The sequence below is a fragment of the Trachypithecus francoisi genome, unplaced genomic scaffold, assembly GCF_009764315.1.
Source record: "Trachypithecus francoisi isolate TF-2019V2 unplaced genomic scaffold, Tfra_2.0 Lachesis_group9, whole genome shotgun sequence".
NCBI lineage: Eukaryota > Metazoa > Chordata > Mammalia > Primates > Cercopithecidae > Trachypithecus > Trachypithecus francoisi.
This window is the reverse complement of record NW_022681474.1, coordinates 54,853,922-54,874,316: the sequence shown is the minus strand read 5'-3', so window position 1 is coordinate 54,874,316 and position 20,395 is coordinate 54,853,922. Positions and strand designations below refer to the sequence as shown.

The 20,395-nt window shown below is 42.8% G+C and overlaps 1 protein-coding gene across 1 annotated transcript; it reads right to left on the bottom strand.

Annotated features, from left to right (window-relative positions):
* Positions 1 to 341: 341 nt before the first annotated feature.
* Positions 342 to 18,485, bottom strand: CUNH10orf53 (chromosome unknown C10orf53 homolog). The gene is made up of 3 exons (XM_033209155.1): positions 18,327 to 18,485; positions 4,000 to 4,119; positions 342 to 3,332 (listed from the first exon to the last, which is right to left on the bottom strand). Exons 1-3 carry the CDS (start codon positions 18,421 to 18,423, stop codon positions 3,268 to 3,270), a joined length of 282 nt encoding a protein of 93 aa, XP_033065046.1. The 5' UTR covers positions 18,424 to 18,485; the 3' UTR covers positions 342 to 3,267.
* Positions 18,486 to 20,395: the final 1,910 nt, after the last annotated feature.

Here is a 20,395-nt window from a genome sequence, read left to right as displayed (position 1 = left end):
TTCATTTAAAGACAGTTAAGGGCCAGGCTCTGTGTGGCTCATGCCTGTAATCCCAGCCCTTTGGGAGGCCGAGGTGGGTGGATCACTTGAGGTCAGGAGACCAGCCTGACCAACATGGAGAAACCCTATCTCTACTAAAAATACAAAAATTAGCTGGGCTTGGTGGCAAGTGCCTGTAACCCCAGCTATTCAGGAGGCTGAGGCAGGAGGATCGTTTGAACCCAGGAGGCAGAGGTTGCAGTGAACCATGGTCGCGCCACTGCACTCTAGCCTTGGTGACAGAGCAAGACTCTGTCTCAAAAACAAAAACAAACAATTAAGACACAGCTATGCTTCTAACTTTATTCTAAAAGACACTTTCTTTACATGTTAATAATAATGGCATTGACTTGGCATCTTATAAAACTTAAAATGTGATTTAATCAGTGGTATTTTAAAAGCATGAAGGCACCTAAATGTCTAGCATGTTGAAGCACAGGGCACTTTTGCCTTTGATGGGGAGCAAGCTGTGTCTCCTGCTTCTGGGCCGGAAGGTGCGTGCTCAAGAGAGAGGGAGGCGAAGGAGGAGGATGACAGTACATTCTTCAGACATTTCCAAAGAGAAAGTTCTTCTTAATCAGTGACAGAGGAGGATAAGGCCACACAGACAGGTGGCTTCTATGTCAAAATCTTTATTTTGTGAGACAGGGTCTCACTTTGTCACCCAGGCTGGAGTGCAGTGGTGCGATCTAGGCTCACTGCAGCCTCTAGCTCCTGGGCTCAGGTGATCCTCCTGCCTCAGCCTCTCGGGTAGCTGGGACTACAGACGCATGCCACCAAGCCTGGCTAATTTTTGTATTTTTTGTAGAGATGAGGCTTCACCGTGTTGGCCAGGCTGGTCTCGAACTCCTGTGTTCAAGCAAATCCACCCATCTTGGAGTCCCAAAGTGCTGGGATTACAGGCAAAAGCCACAGTGTCCGGCCTTGATTTTATTTTAAGTTTTTGTTTGAAAAGTACCCCTAACACACACTTACATACAAAGTAAAAATCAATTCCACCACTAAAAACATTTACAATATGGAAGGCAGAATAACCCTATAATCTCCTCGCTGTACCTCACCTGTCCCCCACAGTCCCCAATCCCATGGCTCAGAGGAAACCTCAGTGATTTTTCCCAGCAATGCTGATTCAGGCATCATTTGCCTCTAGTCCGAACTGAAAGATAGGGCTCTGGGCACAGGCATCTCCCAGAAGCTTCTCCGGTGTTTCTTAGAATCCATGTACTAACTCGCCTTACCTGCCCTTCAGCTCCGGTCATGAAGCGAAGGAGGGCAGGTCCTCTTCGCTTGTGGTGCTACCCTGAAGGCACAAATACAACCTGGGGTGTTGAGGGGGATGCTGGAGGAGGGCATGGGGCTGCCGAGGGAAGCACTTGGTACCAGTTTAATGCTGGAGTTGCAGGGCTAGAGGAGACAGGATTCCACAGCCTTTGGAGATGAAGTTCCCACTCCAAATGCAGACAGGGGAAGCTAGCAATTTCAGTTCTCAGCATTGAAAAAGTTTTGGCCATGAAAGTAGAAATCACTGCTCAAGGGAGGGATTTCCTGATTCAAGACAAAATGCTCAGACAATTAACAAATCATGCGGGAAGAGGCTCTACGTAAAATGTTACGTTTAAGAAAAGATTCAACATACCTGCCCATGTACCCCCTATATCTAAAAGTTGAAAAAATTTTAAAAACTTACAAAATTGTGCACAAATCTCAAATGGATGAAGTCGATTTCTACATGTCTATCTCTTTATGACTATTCAGACATAAATAGAAGAAACCCAAACTGAAATACATAAAAATGTTCCTAAAGTTGTACTTTATTTTTACCTGTATTTTTCCATTTTTCTTTAATGAGAATGGATTTCTCTTGTAGCAAAATGTTATACTGAAACAAAGATTGAATGCTACATCTATAGTAACTTAAACTGGTCTTTGACAAAAAGGGACTAAATCTAGGGTTACAAAAGATATGTGAAAACCGGCACCAGACACTGGGAGGAAGAATCTTTTTTGAGCCCCAGTTTCTCAGTAAGGAGATGCTTAAATAGTTCCATAGAGTTCTAAGTCATTCACAATCCCTGAATCAACGCTGACAAGTGAAGCCTGGGCTGGGGTTTTAAAAATTATATCCCTTACTTTGTCCTGTATGAGAAAGAACTTGTGAAAGCAGTTTTATGGTCCCCGGTGGCCTCTGAAGTTCTGGGGTGCAGGAGGGTTTGAGGTTGCCTGGGGCAATGGTTAGGACTGCTCTCAGAGGGGGCAAGGCTGCAGCTCTCTGAGCGATCCTGAAGGCCCTGCTCCTTCAGCACAGGTGCCCTGGGTCCAGAGTCTTCCGTTAGCGAATCTGGTTTTCTCTCATAGGTGTGAGGCCTTCTTACCATGACCTCCCATTTGACGTCTTTCGATCAGTATCCGCATTTCCCCCTCTCCGTTACTCTACAGTTAAGAATGTATACCACACATTGGTGCGTAAGACTGGAAAGTAAAAATATCATTTTGACAAGACTGATTTTCACACTGAACACAGTGAAAACCCTCTTTAACTCTGTGGGGTGGTGTTCTACTCCAGAAGGACCAGGGAACCATCTCACATTCTGCCAAGGACTCTTTCGTGCCCTCCTTAGACAATCTTAATGCAAAAGAAGGCAGGTCATTTTCTTGTTTTAGATGAGAGTAACTGAAGAGTTGATTTCAGCTAATTTTATATTAGCAATTTAAAATATTTATTCCCTCAGGAGTCGAAATAAATCTGTAGGAATAACAAGGTTTCCAAATATTAACATTTGCTTTTGGTTCAGACTTTCAAAAGCCTTTATTCCCACCCTTCCCCCAACCTCTCTTTAATTTTACCTGTTCTGAGCTCTTTGAGTACTAAACAACGGAATCTCAGATGCTTCTGGCAACTATGTGTTATTAGTCAGGAATGGCACCTTGTTATTTGATTGCATTTTATTGTTTCCTTCAGCTCAATGTGTACCTGATATTGGAGGGCTCTCCCTGTGGGTTGGGATTGAGAGATGTTACAAATGATGTGGTTTTTATTATTTCTGTGAGCTCCTGTGCAGCCGGGTGAGATTCCTGAGGCTGTGTAAGCTGGAGGTCAGGCCCGAGTGGCCCTGCTCTGACTAGTAGAGCCCAGTGTCCACACTGCAGCACAGCCACTTCTCCCTGTATCATAGAATGGCTGGGGCAGCTGCTGTTCTGCTGACTTGAGATGCCTGTTCCATGAGGAGATCAGTAGGAGTTCAGCACGGCTATCCTGGCCTTTTCACACAATGGGTCTAGTTTACCATCGCCTCCTAGGGAAATAGATATAATTGTCTTTTGGTCAGCTTTATATACAATTTGTTATCATATCAGACATACCTATGGCTTCCACTCAGAGTGCATTTTCAAAGGCCATGGGCTGGTAAAATGTTAACTAGTTTTTAATAGAGTGTTAGTGGATTGCAAAGCTTTAACTTCTGAGCACAGAGAGGCATGCACGGTGCCAGCCTGCCAGGCCATAAGCTCTCCAGGACAAAGACATCACATGAATGTTGCTGATAGTGTCATGCACTGCTGGCATATCAACTCAAATTATCTTAGCAAGTCAGGATAGAATAAACAAGTGAAACAAAAGCAGCTTCAAAAGCAAACAATAATAGAATGTATATTATTAAAGTACAAAAAAACTGTTATCCCTTAATTCCATCACATCCCTTGAAGTCCAGGGCTTCACTTCATTTTCCTTCCTCTTCTGTTTCCAATGTTTGGGAAGACTTGAAGCATCACACACTTTACTGTGTGGTTTTGGATGTTCTCCTGTGTGTGCCACTGAAAGCACAGGGCTTTCAGTAGAAGTTTCAGTCTCAGAAAGAAACCCAGTTTGAATCCAGGCATGACATACTGATCATTTCAACTAGAAATTGAGGGACTCCTCAGAGGAGGCAAAGTCCTGGCTGGAAATGTCGCCAAAGGGCTTACCAAACTCCAAGTCCTTAATGTTGCAGTGGAAAACGACTTCTTCATTCACCATGAGTTCCACCACATTCCAGTCTTCTATCTTCTCTAGGATTACCTCGTGTCCATCTCTAGCCAACACAGCTGGGAAGGACAGAAAAGGAGGTGAGTGACATGGGGTCAGACTTCAAACTAACCTGATTGGTAGCAGTCCTCATGATGACAGTAGCTTGTCTGCCATCTAGCTGCTCATGGGTATCGCTTAACTGCCCTGGTAGGCACTTTCTGGGTGCTGGTCCCAGGTGCCCTCACCTTTGCTGGGAAGAACAGCCAGAGGCCTGAGTAATTCAGGTTTCAGTTGCTATTTGTCCCACACCAAAGTGATCTGTTAAACAATGAGCTTTCTCTAGTAAAGGGCTATTGGGCTTTCCAGAGGCTCAATCTCATAGAGACCACACTCAGTGCTGGAGAAGACTCGGGGGAATAGGCAGCTTCTTACCCTGCTGATGGAAGTACACATTGAGCACCTTCTGGAGGGCAATCTGACAGTACCTACCAAAAGCCTCAAAAAATGATTCTAATCTTTAGTCCAGGAAATTACACTTAAAAGAAAGCTTCCCAAAGAAAAAAATAAAACAATACAGGCAGATTTTTGCAACAAGATGTCTTTTCTCTATTATTATGATAGCAAAATACTGTGAATAACTTATACATCTAATAATGAGAGGATGGCCAAATAAATGGTGGAATATCCATTTGGACATTTATACAAATGTTTATGAACTTTTTTAATGGCAAGAAAAATACTTGCAATATAAGCAAAAACTTAGGATACAAATATGTATAATACATGTTTAAAATATACAGTCAATATGAATTCAAATATGTATATAGGGATGAAGAAAATACCCATTGAATATCTCTCTGTGGCGAGATTTTGGGAAATGTTTTTCTCTTTATTCTTTCAGCATTTTCCAGATTGCCTATAATAATCTGAAAAAAAAGTTTTTTAGAAAAGCTAATGAAGTAACTTTTATTCTTACCTTTGGAATCTGCATTTTGGTTACCACTTACATTCAATGGCTCCTTCCCCAGAGATCAGTCATGGAATAATTGTTGGATTTAATCTTTTTATTGTGGAAATGCAAAGGTGTGTGGCTTAGAAGAAATGATGTACATTAGACAGCCTAGAGCTCTATTTTTTCCAATGTATTTCTCCCCAGTTTCCTGGATATATTTACCCCATAACATCAATATTAGAGTGAGTGTGCCAATCATTACCTTTGTTGGTCTTCATATGTTGGGGAGAATTTTAGTTAGGATGGAAAGAGAAAACAGACGGGGGCATACTCTTTAAAGTCTTGCCATTTCAGTCAGTTTTACACGGAGTAAAGCAAACAGTTATGCCAGTTAATTGTACTTAATTACAGAGACAATTGCTGTTTCAAAATGTTGGTGTGTCCACTTCTTCATCTTTCAATCAGTTCAAGAACATCCAGCCCCAACTGTGAACATTTTAATTCTGCGATTTTAATTTCACTTCTGGAAAGGAACTTCAGAAAAAGACTCAGCAAGGATCTCCATTAACAAGACAGCACTCCCTGGGTACCCAGAGGTGGCCCTAATTGACCCGCGTCAGCTAATGCGTCTCTAAAAAATGGTTGCATCTTTTTCGTTGGCATATTTATTGTATCCTGTTTAAGTGTTTTGTTCTTAAACGTCTTTGAAGAAGACACTCAGCTTGGACCCATGACTTGTTTACATGAAGTGGTCCAGCTCGTGTGGAAAGGCAGCTGATCATCTAGGGAGACATAAAGGCAGTCCATGCGCAGAGATTTCTGGGATCCCACGCTCCCTCAGCAGCAACCCCTCAGGATGGGGGAGCTGCATTTGTCTGACAACACTCCTGGAAGATGGACTTCAATTTGACAGGAAGAAATCAGGAGCAAAACAGCTTCTCCATTCCCACCTTACACCAGCCCTCCACCCCCACCTGTGAGGCAAGGTGCTGCCACTCTGCGGTTAAAATCCAGTGCCAACTCTCTAAGGCCTGGAGAAGCGAGGGTGCATGGACTGTGAGCTAGGAGCAGCCCTATGGGAGGAGGCCCCAGGAGGCAAGCACGCTGTAACCTGCCCCTGGCCCTCCTGCAGGGCCTGCTGACTGAGCCTCATGTGACATCTGAGCTTGGAGTTTGTTTTAAGAGGAAGTGGCACTTACACAGCATGATGTAGCTCAGAAACAGTATTTGATCCACCGAATCACTCACCCTATAGAGTTGAGGGGTGCTGAATAGTGGGGGTCCACCTCATCTTCGGGCAAATTAAGTCCAACAGGAAGAAACCCTCTTAAGAGACACACCACTCCTCAGTCTGCCCTCTACAGGGGCGCAAAGTACAGGCTCTCGTGGTCTTAAAGGGCACGTGTCTTCCTCACTGACCAGAATTCTCTCCAAGTGCCTGGTTTTAATACAGGCTCACTGAAGAAGCAAACATAGAATGGCCCTGGGCACTGCCCATGACACTTTTTGACCCACAGAGTGACCTAAGTCTGATTCTTGCTAAAGCGACAAGCTGCCTCAGAGTCTACATTGAATATTCAGCCCCAGGACACTCCCTTCCCATCACTTTGGGAGGTGTTGAGCTGGCTCTAAGGTGGCCAGTGCAGGCTTAAGGGATCAAACACTAGACACCCCGGAATTCCTGCAGCTCATCCAAATGCCACCTCTCTAAATGGAGCACCCATTTCCTTCCATGAGCTGCTGTGGGGTTGTCTAGTCAAAGAAAGGTCAGATAAATATACTCCCTGAAACAAAGCCTGTGCAAAGGCAGTGGGTAAACTCCAGCATAAATCAACCAGAAGCTATAAGGCCACCTGCAGCCCGCCTGCCTCTTTGAAGTGGCACCTCATTCTTCAAGGGGGATCTAAATAAACGAAAGGGACATGCAAAAGCCTCCCTTCTTGCCGGTGCTGGTGGAATTGTGCACCATCTGCGAATGATTTAAATGCCACTGGTCAGGAAGTAAAGGTAAACAGACCTCTCTCCCTCCTCTACTCAGCACAGAGGCATACCCATGCCCACGAGCGAGGGCCGCCGATGCATAGCTAGCACAGGAGAATGGCACACAGGGTGTCTCAGCTACGTAGGGTGGATTCTATTTTCTGGATTGGTTTCAATTCCTGCCAAGCCCTCTGAGGGGGTCATTTGGCAAACTTAAGTACAGCATGCAAGGGGCAAGCGTGGCCAGGGAAATTACTTAGAACTTTTTGTTAAGCATTAGTTTAGCTTCACCAGCATTGAGGTCATAGTGGAAACATTTTGCTGAGTTATTATAATTCATGGATAATAAAGAGAGAACAAAAATTTTCAGATTGCTAAAGGCATGGTAAGTTCAGAAAAGATCAGGCCTATTTCTAAAGCCAGCAGGGCTTCGGGAAATGATAAAGAGCTGTAATTTTAAAAGAAACACAGAATTCAGATGCAGATTTTACAGAGGAGGGCCTGCAAAGGTACCACTCTCTGCCTGCTGGGTCTAAAGTTGTGGGGGGTGCAGATGCTCCCTGCTTTGCTGTGGTGAACACCGTGGCCCTTGTTGGCTGCCGGTATTACATGACTTATCATTCGTCGATATACAGAACTGACTTTACAAATCAACCACCTACTGATACCTTGCAACCCTCAAGTCTCCTTCAGCCACAAAAATGCTCCTCTTGCTCTTCTCCAAATACTCTTCCCCTCCCCTACTGTGGGAAGTGCCGCCTGCGCCTGCTGCCTTCCTTTTTGCTGTGTTTCTACCCGCCCACCTCCTGCAGGGAAGCCTTCAGCTCACCAGGTCCACAGCCCGCCCTCTCAGAGGTCAGGAAACCATCGCAATTCAATGGCTTCCCAGAGCTCCCCACCCCTCTCAGACCCACCTCCTTTCTTGGTTCTTTAAAATACTTTTGATGGTAAAAACAAATATGTTTTTTGAACTCTAAATTTAAAAAATCAAGTTATCAATGTAATGCACATTCATAATTAGTTTTTTTTTAAAAAAAAACCTTAAAATTATAGAAAAGGACAAAATTTTTAAAATCACCCCTAATTCTTCTCTCCCTCTGTCTTTTTCAGTAGCAGTAAGACCATGGCATTCAAGACCATGCTTTGTTCCCTTCGCACTGCATCGTGTGCCCCAGTCCTGTCACACACATAGAGTGGCTGCGTTCTTCTTCAGTGCTGTGTAGCATTTTACATGATGTATGCACTACAATTTATTTAGTCATTCCTTTTTCTGGTTGTTTCCAATTTTTCGTTATCACTGAGAATGTTGTGGAAAACATTCACAGCATGCATCCTTGTGCGTGCATGAGGTTTGTTTTTTCTTTTATAAGGAAGATATTGAGAAATGGAACAGCTGGATTCTACAGTATATGATCACATTTTAACAGACACTGACAAGTTGTCCTCTAGGATGACAGTTCAATTTGCTCTCCTGCTGAGGGTAAATTAGGAAAATACTCTTTTTCTCAGTCTTTAATCAGCCATGAATTCTTCTCTCCCTAGAAATCACCTCTGCTCAATAGTTTGGAGCCCACTGGTCATTTTCTTCTCGAAATGCCATCACCTGCTCCCTTATGCCTCCAGTTCTCTCCTCAGTCTGCGCCTGCTCCTCCACAGGCTGCTCCTCTTAACACACCTTGCCCTCAGGGGGGCTGTCTCGTCCTGCCATCTCCAGTTCTGTCTTTCCTTGCTTCCTCTGCAGTCTCACCTCCTGTGGTTCTAGCATTCGGCTTTATGCAGGTTGATTTTCTTAACTAAGGTTTATTCTTACAATATGCCAGGCACAGCTCTGGGCTGGGACCCAGCAGAGAACAGAACCAGACAAGAACCCCTGCCCCTTCCCTCCTCAAAGCATGTGGGGGAGAAGGGTAACAAGGTATACAGGTGAGTGCATGCTGAGGTAGGTAATCACGAGCATGAAGAAGAAATAAGGAGGGAAGGGAGAGCAGGAAGAGGGAGCCAGAGGGAAGTGCTGACGTTTTTGGTGGGATGTCCAAGGAAGGCCTGCCCATGAAGGTGACTTTTGAGGAATATCTTGAGACTGAGAGAATGAAGCTGAAAACCACGTGGGAAAGAGCATTCCAGGCAGAGCGGCTGTGAAGCCCCAAGGTGGGAGCTGGCTAGGAGCATTGAAGGACTGCAGGAGGTGGCTGTGGCTGCAGCAGCGGCCCAGGGAGAGGATAGGCAGAAGCAGGAGGGGGTGAGATCAGAGGGGCCATGAGGAGCCTGGAGGGCCATGAGGAGCCTAGGGGGCCATGTGAGCCTTTGGCTTTTCCCCTGAGTGAGCTGGGCGGGGGGGGGGGGGGGCCCTGGAATGTTCTCAGGTGTAAAGGCCGTGCTGTGATTCAGGTTTACCAGTATCAGCTGGCTGTGGTGCTGAGAACAGACTGCAAGCAGATGAGGGTCGCAGGGAACCGAGTCAGGAGGCCATGGCAGTAATCCAGGCAGGAGATGTTGGCGGGTGGACAAAAAATGCAGAGGGGGTAGTCAGGAGGCCTAAGAGGGATTAATTCTGGGTGTACTTCGAGGGCAAAGCTGACAAATTGTGTTGACAGACTAAACAGGGAGTGTGAGGGAAAGAGAAGAGTGAGAGGTGCCTGCAGGGTGTCAGGCCTGAGTAACTGCAAGATGGAGCTGCTGTGAGCAGTGGAGAGGGGAAGTGGGCAGACCTGCTGGTGGGGGTGAGTGCTAGGAGTCTAGCTGGAAATTTGGGGCTTACTAAGCCTGAGATGCCTACTCAACATGCCAGTGGCAACGACAGGTCCTGATTAAAGACATAAATTTGGAAGTTCATCAGCATATAGATGTCATTTAAAGTCAAAGCTATTCTTGACTCAAATCTCCTGCCTTCATCTTTCTTCCAAACTCCAGAACGTAATTTCTAGCCACTGGCTTAATATTTCTTAATAGCTCATTCCACCTCCCACCCTGCCACTTCTCCTCCTTAAATTTCTTCTTCCAAAATTGGACTCTTAAGGTACATCCCTGATTTCATCATCCTTTAGCTCAAGAACCTTCGCTGGCTTCCTGTTGCCAAGGATGAGACAGGCTGGACTCCCTTGTTGCACATCCTCCTCCAACCAGACCCAATAGCCTGCTGCTCCCCAGAAGTGCCCAGGCTGCCTGCACCCCCCCTTCTCAATGAACCTTCCTCAGGAACAATAAGAATTAATGCTTGCAGAGTCCTTACTGTGTGCAGTCATGGAGTTCATTACTTTACATGCACTTGCTCATCAGAATCTCATATCGGTGAGGCAGGGATTCACATTCCTCTTTTACAAACAAGGAAACTGAGGCTCATAAAGGTAAAACCACTTGATTTTCACCTTGACTACAAAGCTACTAAATGGTGGAGCCCAATTCAAACTGTAGGTGTTGACTTCAGAGTCCCTGTGCTTATCCTCTGCTCATGCCATCTCTCTGCCAGAAGTGCCAAGAATGTAGGCGGGAGATAAGTGACCAGGGAGAGGTGACAAGTAAAGCTGACAGGATTTGTGGACAAACTAGGTGGGGAGTTTCCCCCAATACTGTTAAGTTGTATATTATAACAAAACGTTCACTTATGCATTCTGCTTTAATAAAAATTTTGGTATATAAATGATCTAATGGAACTCCTACAATCATCCTGGTTGTGGCAGGAGCAAAGAACATAAAACTTCCACAAAACAGCGGAGCAGACAACTCCAAACTCCCATTCCTCTGCAGATACATAAAAACAAACAAACAAACAAACAAACCCAGAAATGGTCCGAACCAACATTGTCAAAACTCTAGAAAATGGTCAAAGGTCTACAGCAACCAAGTGAATACTGAATCAAAGAAAAGGTAGCTTTAAAATGGTAGGAAAGCTTTGTGGCATATTTGCCTGCCCTTGCCGCACCACTTCCCCGACCTGGTGGCAGTCTTGAAGATAGCAGCCTGTGTTCCCAGTATGGGACTCTGGTTCTTGATTCCAGAGGGAGCAGAGTGGACCTTATTTACAGATTACTGTGTTTGTCTGTTCTAACCCATCTGCGGGCTTCCTGAAGAACTGAATCAAGGCACTTGTGTTCGTTTGCCTAACTTGGAATTCACACAGGGTGGAAAAACTGTGGGCAGTGCTCACAAACATTGTAAAGCAAATGAAAAACCTGCAGCTGCCAGGGTAAAAGATTACAGTTGAGACACACAACAGATCTCATAAAGCCTAAGAGAAAATCTAGACAGAGTTTCTTTGAAAAATTAGGACATTCAAAAGCACCCATGTATACTGGGGAATTTAGAAAGTCAGTACAGGCTCAGATCAGGATGCACGCTCAAAAAAGACCATGAAGATCCTGCAATTTCATCACTGGCTGATCTATAGGTTCGTGAAAGCAGGAAGTAAAGGCTGAGGCAAAATTGTAAACAGCCTGGCCAAGTTTTATAGGAGTGTCTCAAAATGGAGCAAATATGCAAATAATGGGAGAGGGTTTTTGTTTGTTTGATTTTAAAGCTCCTTGCATTCAAGAAACCTTTAGTCAAAACACTGACCACAAGCTAAGCCTTCAACAGTTAGGAATGGCAAGCTCTGGGGAAGGAGGGGAATCTGATTTCCAGAAATTATACATTATAATATTTGAATGTCCAGTTTTCAACAAAAGGAATCACAAAGCATACAAAAAACTAGGAAAGTATGGGCCATGCAAAGGAAAAAATTAATTAACAGAAACTGTTCCTGAGGAAGCCCAGGCATTGGACTTACATTAAATCAACTACATTAAATATGCTCAAAGAGCCAAAGCAAGCCAGAGACAAAGAACTAAAAGAAATTAGAAAAATGATGTATGAACAAACTGAGAATATCAATAAAGAGAAATTCTAAAAAGGAACCAAATAAGTCCTGGAGTTGAAAAGTATAACAACTAAAATGAAAAATGTACTACACGGATTCAACAGCAGATTTGAGTAAGCAGAAGAAATCAGCAAATTTGAAGACAGGGCAATTGAGACTACTCAGTCTGAGGAGTAGAAAGGAAAAAGAATGAAGAAAAATGAACAGCCCTGGAGACCTGTGGGATGCCCTCAAGTATAACAACATATACCTAGTGGAAGTCCCAGGAGAAAAAGAAATAGATAAAGGGACAGAAAGAATATCTGAAGAAATAATGGCTGAAAACATCCCAAATTTGATGAAAGACATGAAAATACCTACCCAAGAAGCTCAACCAACTCCAAGCAGGATAAACTCGAAGAGTATTATATTAAGACACATTAGAAACAAATTGTCAAAATACAAAGAGAGGATCTTGAAAGCAGTGAGAAAGAAATGACTCATCACACACAGATTCTCCGTAAGATTATCAGCTTTCTCATCAGAAGCCATGGAGGCCAGAAGGCAGTGGGATACATATTTAAAGTGCAGAAAGGAAAAAACAAGAACCTGTTGTATTGGTCAGAATTCTCCAGAGAAAGAGAACCAATAAAATATATATGTGTCTGACTGTGTGTGTGTGTGTACATATACATACACAAATATATATATATTATACATATATACACATGTTCCTTAACTCACAATGAACTTAAGTCTTGAACTCATTGTAAGTTGAAAATATTGTAAGTTAAAAATGCATTTAGGGCACGTAACATACTGAACATCATAGCTTAGCCTAGTCTACTTTAAACATGCTCAGAACACTTACATTAGCCTACAGTTGGGCAAAATTATCTAATACAAAGCCTATTTTACAATAAAGTGTTGAATATTTTACATAACATTGAATACTACACTGAAAGTGAAAAACAGAATGGGGTTGTATGGGTACTCACCATTAATGTACACAGCTGAAAGCATCAGCATATAGTCAAAAATCGTAAGTCAAACAATTGTAAGTCAGGGACCATCTGTGTGTGTGTGCGTGCGTGTGTGTGTGTGTGTGTGTGTGTATATACACAAACATACTATATGACCTATATGACTTGTTTGGTTCCTTTTTAGAATTTTTCTTTATTGATATTCTCATTTTGTTCATATAATTTTAATTATAAATCTATCTATCTGTCTATCTATCTATCTATAGAGAGAGAGAGAAAGAGAGAGAGATTTTGAGGAATTGGTTCACAGGCTAGGCTACAGATAGAAGTAGAGTTTCTATGTCGCAGTCTTGGGGAGAGTCCCTTGTTCTTTGAAAAACATCAACATTTGTTCTCTTAAGGCCTTCAACTGATTGAAGAAGACCCGCTAAACGTTTTCCCCCTAAGATCGAGAACAAGGCAAGGATGCCCCACCTTTGCCACTTCTATTTAACATAGTATTAGGAGTACCAGAAAGATAAATTAGGCAAGAAAAAGAAATAAAAGTCATCTAAATTGGAAAGGAAGAAGACTACCTCTATTTGCAGATTGCATGATCTTATATCCCAAAACTGCTAGTGTTCCTAAAAAAAAAGTTGTTAGTGCTAATAAATGAAATTGGCAAAGTTGAAGAAATTAACAAAATTAACACACAAAAAGCAGTTGTATTTCTACACACTAGCAATGATTGATCTGAAACGGAAATAAAGAAGATGATTCCATTTATAATAGTATTTAAAAGAACAAAACACTTAGGAATATATGCAAACAATCAGGTGCAAGTCTTATACACTGAAAACTATAAAAGTTGCTAAAAGAAATTAAGGAAGATCTAAATAAATGAAAATGCATCCTGTGTGCATGGACTAAAAGGCTTAATATTGTTAAAATAACAATACTACCCAAAGGATCATACAGATTCTATGCAATACCTATCACATTCCCAATGGTGTTTTTTGCAGAAGTGGAAAAACCTATCCTAAAATTCATAGGGAATTGCAAGGTACCTAAAACAGATAAAACAATCTTGAGAAAAAACTAAGTTGGAAGACTCACATTTCCTGATTTCAAAACTTACTAGAAAGCTACAGTAATCAAAATCATGTGATACAGACATAAGGATAGACATATAGAGCAATGGAATAGAATTGAGAGCCTAGAAATAAATGTTCACAATGACTGATATGAATGAATAGTTGATTCTTGACATGGGTGCGAAGACCATTCAATGGGTAAAGAACAGTTTCTTTAACAAAAGGTCTTGGGATAATTGGATATCCACATGAATATCTTTTGAATGAATTTGGACCCTTATATTACACTATAGACAAAAATTAACTCAAAATGGGTCAAAGATCTAAATTTAGGAATTATAAAACTCTTAGAAGAAAACATAGGGGCAAAACTGCATAATCTTAGATTTGACAACGGTTTCTTTCTTTTTTTTTGACAGAGTCTCTTGCTCTGTCACCCAGTCTGGAGTGCAGTGGCACAACCTTGATTCACTGCAACCTCGGCCTCCAGGGCTCAAGCGATCCTCCCACCTCAGCCTACTGAGTAGCTGGGACTACAGGTGCGTGCCATTACACCCACCTAATTTTTGTCTTTTCTATAGAGATGGCTGGTTTCTACAAAAAAAGGCTGGTTTTGAACTTCAAACCAGGTTGGTCTTGAACTCCTGGGTTGAAGTGATCCACCTGCCTCAGCCTCCCAAAGTGCAGGCATTACAGGTGTGAGCCACTGTGCCCAGCAGACAATGGTTTCTTAAACAACATATCACAGGTAACATAAGAAAAACACAGATAAATTGGACTTCATTAAAATTAAAACTTTTGTGCAGCAAAGGACACTATCAAGAAAGTGAAAAGCTAATTTACAGAGTGGGAGAAAATATTTGCAAATCATTTATCTATTAAGGGTCTCATATTCAGAATATCTAAATAAATTTTCCAACTCAGTAACAAAAAAAGCACAACCAAATTTAAAAAATGGGCAAAGAACAGACATTTCTCCAAAGACATACAAATGGTCAATAAGCACATGAAAAGATGTTCAACATCACCAATCATTAGGGAAATTTAAGTGAAAACCACAAGTTACCATTTCACACCTACTGGGATGGCTATAATTAAAACCAAAGAAAACTGAAATCCTTGTGCATTGCTAGTGGGAATGTAAAAGGGTGCAGCTGCTTCAGAAAACAGTTTGGTCATTCCTCAAAAAGTTAAATATGGAATTACCATATGACTCAGCAATTTCACTCCCTTGAAACATAGGGATTCAAACAGATATTTGTTTACTAATGTTCATAACAGCACTATTCACAGTAGCGGAAAGGTGGAAACAACCCAAGTGTCTATCAACAGATGAATGGATAAACAAAATATGGTATGTCTGCCACAAAAAGGAATAAAGTACTATAATACATGCTGTAGCACGGATAAACCTTGAAATATTATGCTAACTGAAATAAACTACAAAGTAGATTGCAGGTTACCAGGGCCTGGGGATGGAGGTGAGAGGTGAAACCAGCTGGGCTTCTGGTTTGGGTAGGGATTTGGAGAACTTTTCTAACTAGAGGATTGTAAATGCACCAATCGGCGCTCTGTGTCTAGCTAGAGGATTGTAAATGCACCAATCAGCATTCTGTAAAAATGGACCAATCAGCAGGACATAAGTGGGGCCAAATAAGGAAATAAAAGCTGGCCTCCCGAGCCAGCAGGGGCAACCTGCTCGCATCCCCTTCCACGCTATGGAAGCTTTGTTCTTTTGCTATTCATAATAAGTCTTGCTGCTGCTCACTCCTTGGGTCTGCACCACCTCTAAGAGCTGTAATACTCACTGCCAGGGTCTGCAACTTCATTCCTGAAGTCAGCCAGACCACGAACCCATTGGGAAGAACAAACAACTCTGGACACGCCACTTTGTGAGCTGTAACACTCACCGCAAGGTCTGTGGCTTCATTCTTGAAGTCAGCAAGACCAAGAACCCACCAGAAGGAACACATTCCGGACATAGAGGGACAGAGTGTTATTGCTTAATGAATATAGTTTCTGTCTGGGGTGTTGAAAAATTTTAAAAAGAGAGAACAGTGATGGTTCCACAACATTGTAAAGATAATTAATGTCACTGAATTGTATGCTTAACATGGTTAAAATGGCAAAATTTTAAATACATATTTTATCCACGTTATCTTTAGAGAAAGTGAACATAAACTAAAGGTGGATTATGAAGTGAGGGTGAGTAGGTGTGGCTCATCAGAGAGGAAGGAAGAGAAAAGTCACTTATTTAGGCTGTGTTCTTAGCCAAAACTTCAAAACATTTTAAACATCACCATGCAACACTGCTATGAATTGAATTGTTGCCCCCTTCCCCCAACTTCATATATGGAAGCCCTAACTCCCAATGTGACTGTATTTGGAGATAGGTCCTTAAAGAAGTAATTAAGGTTAAATGAAGTTATAAGGGTGAGGACCTAATCTGATAGGATTAGTGTATTTCTTCTTATAAGAACAGACACCAGAGAGCTTGCTCCTCGCTCTCCCTAAAAAATCCCACCAGGTGAGGACAAGAGAGAAGGTGGCTGTCAGCAAGCCAGGAAGAGCACCCAGAGCCCTCACCAGAAGCTAACCTTGCCAGACCTTGATCAGGAACTTTTAGCCTTTAGACTGAAAAAATTTATTTCTATTGTTTAAGTCCCATAGTCTATAGTATTTTGTTATGGCAGTCCCAATAGATGAATACAAACATGGAAGTATTTGCAACACAAATTTCTCTATCAACTGTTCTCTCACAGAAAGCAACTTCCTCTGCTATTGAAATCCTACCCATCCTTCAAACTCAAACTCAAATGCTATCTCCTCCAGGAGGCGTTCCCTGATTGCTCAGCTAAAACTAATTTTTGTGTCCTTCGACTTCAGGGTATTTTGCCTGGAAGATTCTTAGTTTGGGTCATATGATGGGAGTTCATCAATGCTGATTCCTGGGCTGTCATCTCATTCTATATGTTCCCTCCAAGTCAATGACTCATGTCTTTCTATCTCCATTTCAGACTTTTTCTCTGAACTCCAGAACAACAGAGCTGATTCAGCACCTCTGTCAAGGTAACTGTAAGCACATGAAGCTTAATTCAGATGCTCCTTGACTTATGATGGGGTTAGGTCCCAATAAACACACTGTAAATGGAAAGTGGGCTTAATACCTGGATAAGCCCATCATAAAGTGAAAAATCATTAAGTAGAACCATTGTAAGTTCAGATTTGCCTCGACTTACGATAGGGTTACCTCCCAGTAAACCCATCCTAAAGTCAAAAAGTCTAAGTTGGGGACTATCTGTATGTCCAAAATAGACTGTTCCTCTGGAACTGTTCCACATATTCCTCCAAATTGTGGTCCATCTTTGGTGTCTTCGATTTTAGTGGACAGTACGTCCATCCATCAGCACTGTTTCAAGCCAGACACTGACTAGATCTGGATAACATTCTTTTTACCCTTACCTCACATATCCATCCTCTCAGGAAGTACCATTGCTTTCACTTTGATCTATAGTCTCCTTTATGGTCCAAGCTACTCTCATCTCAGCCCTGGACCACCCCCAACAGTCTTGTTTTCCTTGTTTCCACTCTTGCCCCACTGTAATCTGTTCTCACAGTGGTAACAGCTTCATCCCCTGCCTAAAACTTGTCTGTGGCCCTGCAGGATCTGGCCCCTGACTACCACTCCAGCCTCATCCCCCATCAGTTTAACAAATATTAATACATCATTTGTTGAATGCCTCCAGCCATTGCCTACATTATTAGTCCCCTCTGCCTGGAGGACATTCCTCTCTTTACCTGGTTAGTTTCTATTCATTCTTTAAAGGTCTGCTCAAATGTGGGCTCATTTAAGGCTCCACTTAAATGAGCCTTTCCAGACCTCTCCCTCTCCCCTCTCATTATGGCTAGTCACAGGTCCCACTATGGTTAGTTCCCATGGCACCACCCTAGCCTGTTAGAGCTTAGGCACAATTGTCATTTAGCAGTTAACAAGGAGATTACTTCAAAGACATTCATCACTGTTTAACAGTGTGTCCTCAGTCCCTGGAAGGGTGTCCAACACACACTGGGTGCTTAATACAAGTCTGTTGCATGAACGATTAAGAGATGGAATCCCAGCAATGCTACTTCCCAGCCATTTGACTTGTTAAAGTCACTTAATATTCTTGATCCTCAGTTTCCCAATTCTTAAAGCAGGGTTATGTAATTTTTTCTAGGGAGGTAATTTCTGTAATTTGCTGGGCACTGGGTGGGCCCACAGCTCACTCTTGGATAGAAGAGCGTTCCCACGCTTTTAGCTCAGCCCTGGAAGCCATAGGTTGCTACATCATCCTGCGGAAGACTTCCTGGAGAGGTGGCGCTTCGTCGGAGTCTGAGGCAGGAAAGCCTAGGCACGCGGCACCACCTGCACGGATGCTCAGAGGTTGGGGCGCTCGGGGCGAACGCGGCGGGCGGGGAGGCCCACCTTGCAGGCCCTGCAGGCGGAAGGTGTGGTGCTCCACCGGCAAGCCTGCCGCGCTGTAGGGTCCATAGCGCAGGATGACCACTGCGTTCTTGGGCATCGCCAGGCCTCCGCCGCCGCAGCCAAGGCCAAGGAGAAACACACGCTGCTAAGCAACCTCTCTTCCGGCCCTGGCGGGTGGGCGTGGCTACGCGCGGGGCGGGGCCGAGGTGGTGCTAGGGGATCATCCCAGCCCCAAGCTGCTCACGTGACCCTCAGCGCCTGGTCCGCAAACGCGCGCGTTCGACCTGCTGCGGCAAGTGTTAGTGATAAATAACAGCAGCAGCCAGGCACAGTAAGTTCGTGTCAGGCAGCGTGCTAAGCACTTTCCCTGCGTTGTCTGGTTGAATCAATTTACCATCCTCGTCAGTATTTTATGTTTTCTGTTTACAAAACCGAGGTTCAGGGAGGGCAAGTTGCGGTCCCAAGAGTGACAGCGGTGTAGTATGGATTGGAAACCCTTGCATTTCTTCTATTTTCTTGCCTGTTTTTGATTGATTGGGAGTATTTGTTCATCATTCGTCTTCCCCCACCTCTTTTCCCCCTTCCCGTTCTGTCACCAGTGAGGCTATTTGGTGGGGCCAAAACTGTGAATTCGTCCAATTCCCTTTTATTTGCTCAGCTCTGCTCATTGGAATTTGGACATAAAAGACATCCACCACTTCTAGGCATGGCTCCTTAAAAGTCTCCTCCACACCTGCTGTCGCCTTCTTCTTATCGGTAGCCAGATACGGGATCCCAGGGAGGACCGGAGGCTCCCGGGGAGACAGACCCAAAACGTGGGAGGAACCTGGACCACTGAGTAGCTGAGCCGAATAGAGCCCCACCCATCTGCATTTGTTGGTGACCGAGGCAAGAAGGAAATATTTATTCCATAACCACTGAGATTTTGGGGGTTGTTTATTACAGCAATTAGCCCAGTCTAGCAATCGCAATACCCTTGTAATTACAGCACTTCTTTATTTTCTAAATATTCAATTGTAGTTGATATTTTTCCCCTCCTTTTGAACAGTAAAGGGTTTAAAAAACCCTTTCTCACTAATTCTCCCAACGTGTGCTACTGTGTATTTTAATTCTCTCCACGTGTACAGTATGTTCCATGATACATATTTCTTTGATGAGAATTGGTTTATACACGATTGGTAAATAGAGGAATGATATCAGTAGAAGTTTGACATTATTATGGGTCATAAATAATTTCCTCCAACACTTAAGAGTTTTGCATCATCGGACAAGAACCACTGAATTCACCAATACAGCTGAACCCAGCAGACTATGGAGGAAGGCAGGACTGAATATGATGTCATTATTAATCCTCTTGGCTCTGTATGGTTACCTGTCCTGTCTTAGAAGGATTTACTTTCTGGTTCTCCGTAAACTTTGTACACGTCTTAAAAGGCAAAAATCCTCTACTCACTGTGGTATTTTTATTAATTAGAAATTTAACGTTGTTTTTAACTTCGCTAAAAGTTTTGTAATAAATAGTTGTTTTCCATTACTGTTCTGTTTTCAAGACTGCTTATGTTTCTTTATCTCTTGCTTTCTGTAGTTTTACTGTAACAGTAAAGGATTTAAAAAACCCTTTCCCACTAATTCTCCTAACGTATGCTACTGTGTATTTTACCTCTCTTGTGATTTGTTGAGATTCTTGAAACTGAATTAAAGTCCTTCATCAGTTTTTGGAAAAGTTTGAGTCATTATTTCTTCATGTACTGCTTTTTTTCCATTTTCTCATTCTCAGGGACTCCAGCTAAACATATGTTAGACCTTCTCATTGTAATCTGCAAGTGTCTTCTCTGTGCTTTTCTCTTTTTTCTTTTTCCATACTTCTTTTGGGGTTGTATGTATACATGTAGATATGCACGCATTCATTCATTTTTACCTGTAATCCAGTCTATGAATTTTCTTTTTGGCTCTTAACTGAGAAGAAAAGCCAGGAATTTGGTTGTTTATTCCAGTTATGTATTTTTCAATTCTAAAATTTTATAGTTTATTCTCTTTTCAAATCTGCTGTGCCACTTTCAGTTTCTTCC

Excerpts from the sequence above, each read along its gene's own strand:
- CUNH10orf53 (XM_033209155.1), bottom strand. The coding sequence starts at position 18,423 with ATGCCCAAGAACGCAGTGGTCATCCTGCGCTATGGACCCTACAGCGCG. Across the intron at positions 4,120-18,326 it reads CCGCCTGCAGGGCCTGCAAG|CTGTGTTGGCTAGAGATGGA; the intron begins GTGGGCCTCCCC and ends TGTCCTTCCCAG. Across the intron at positions 3,333-3,999 it reads CATTAAGGACTTGGAGTTTG|GAGGCGATGGTAAACTAGAC; the intron begins GTAAGCCCTTTG and ends CTATTTCCCTAG.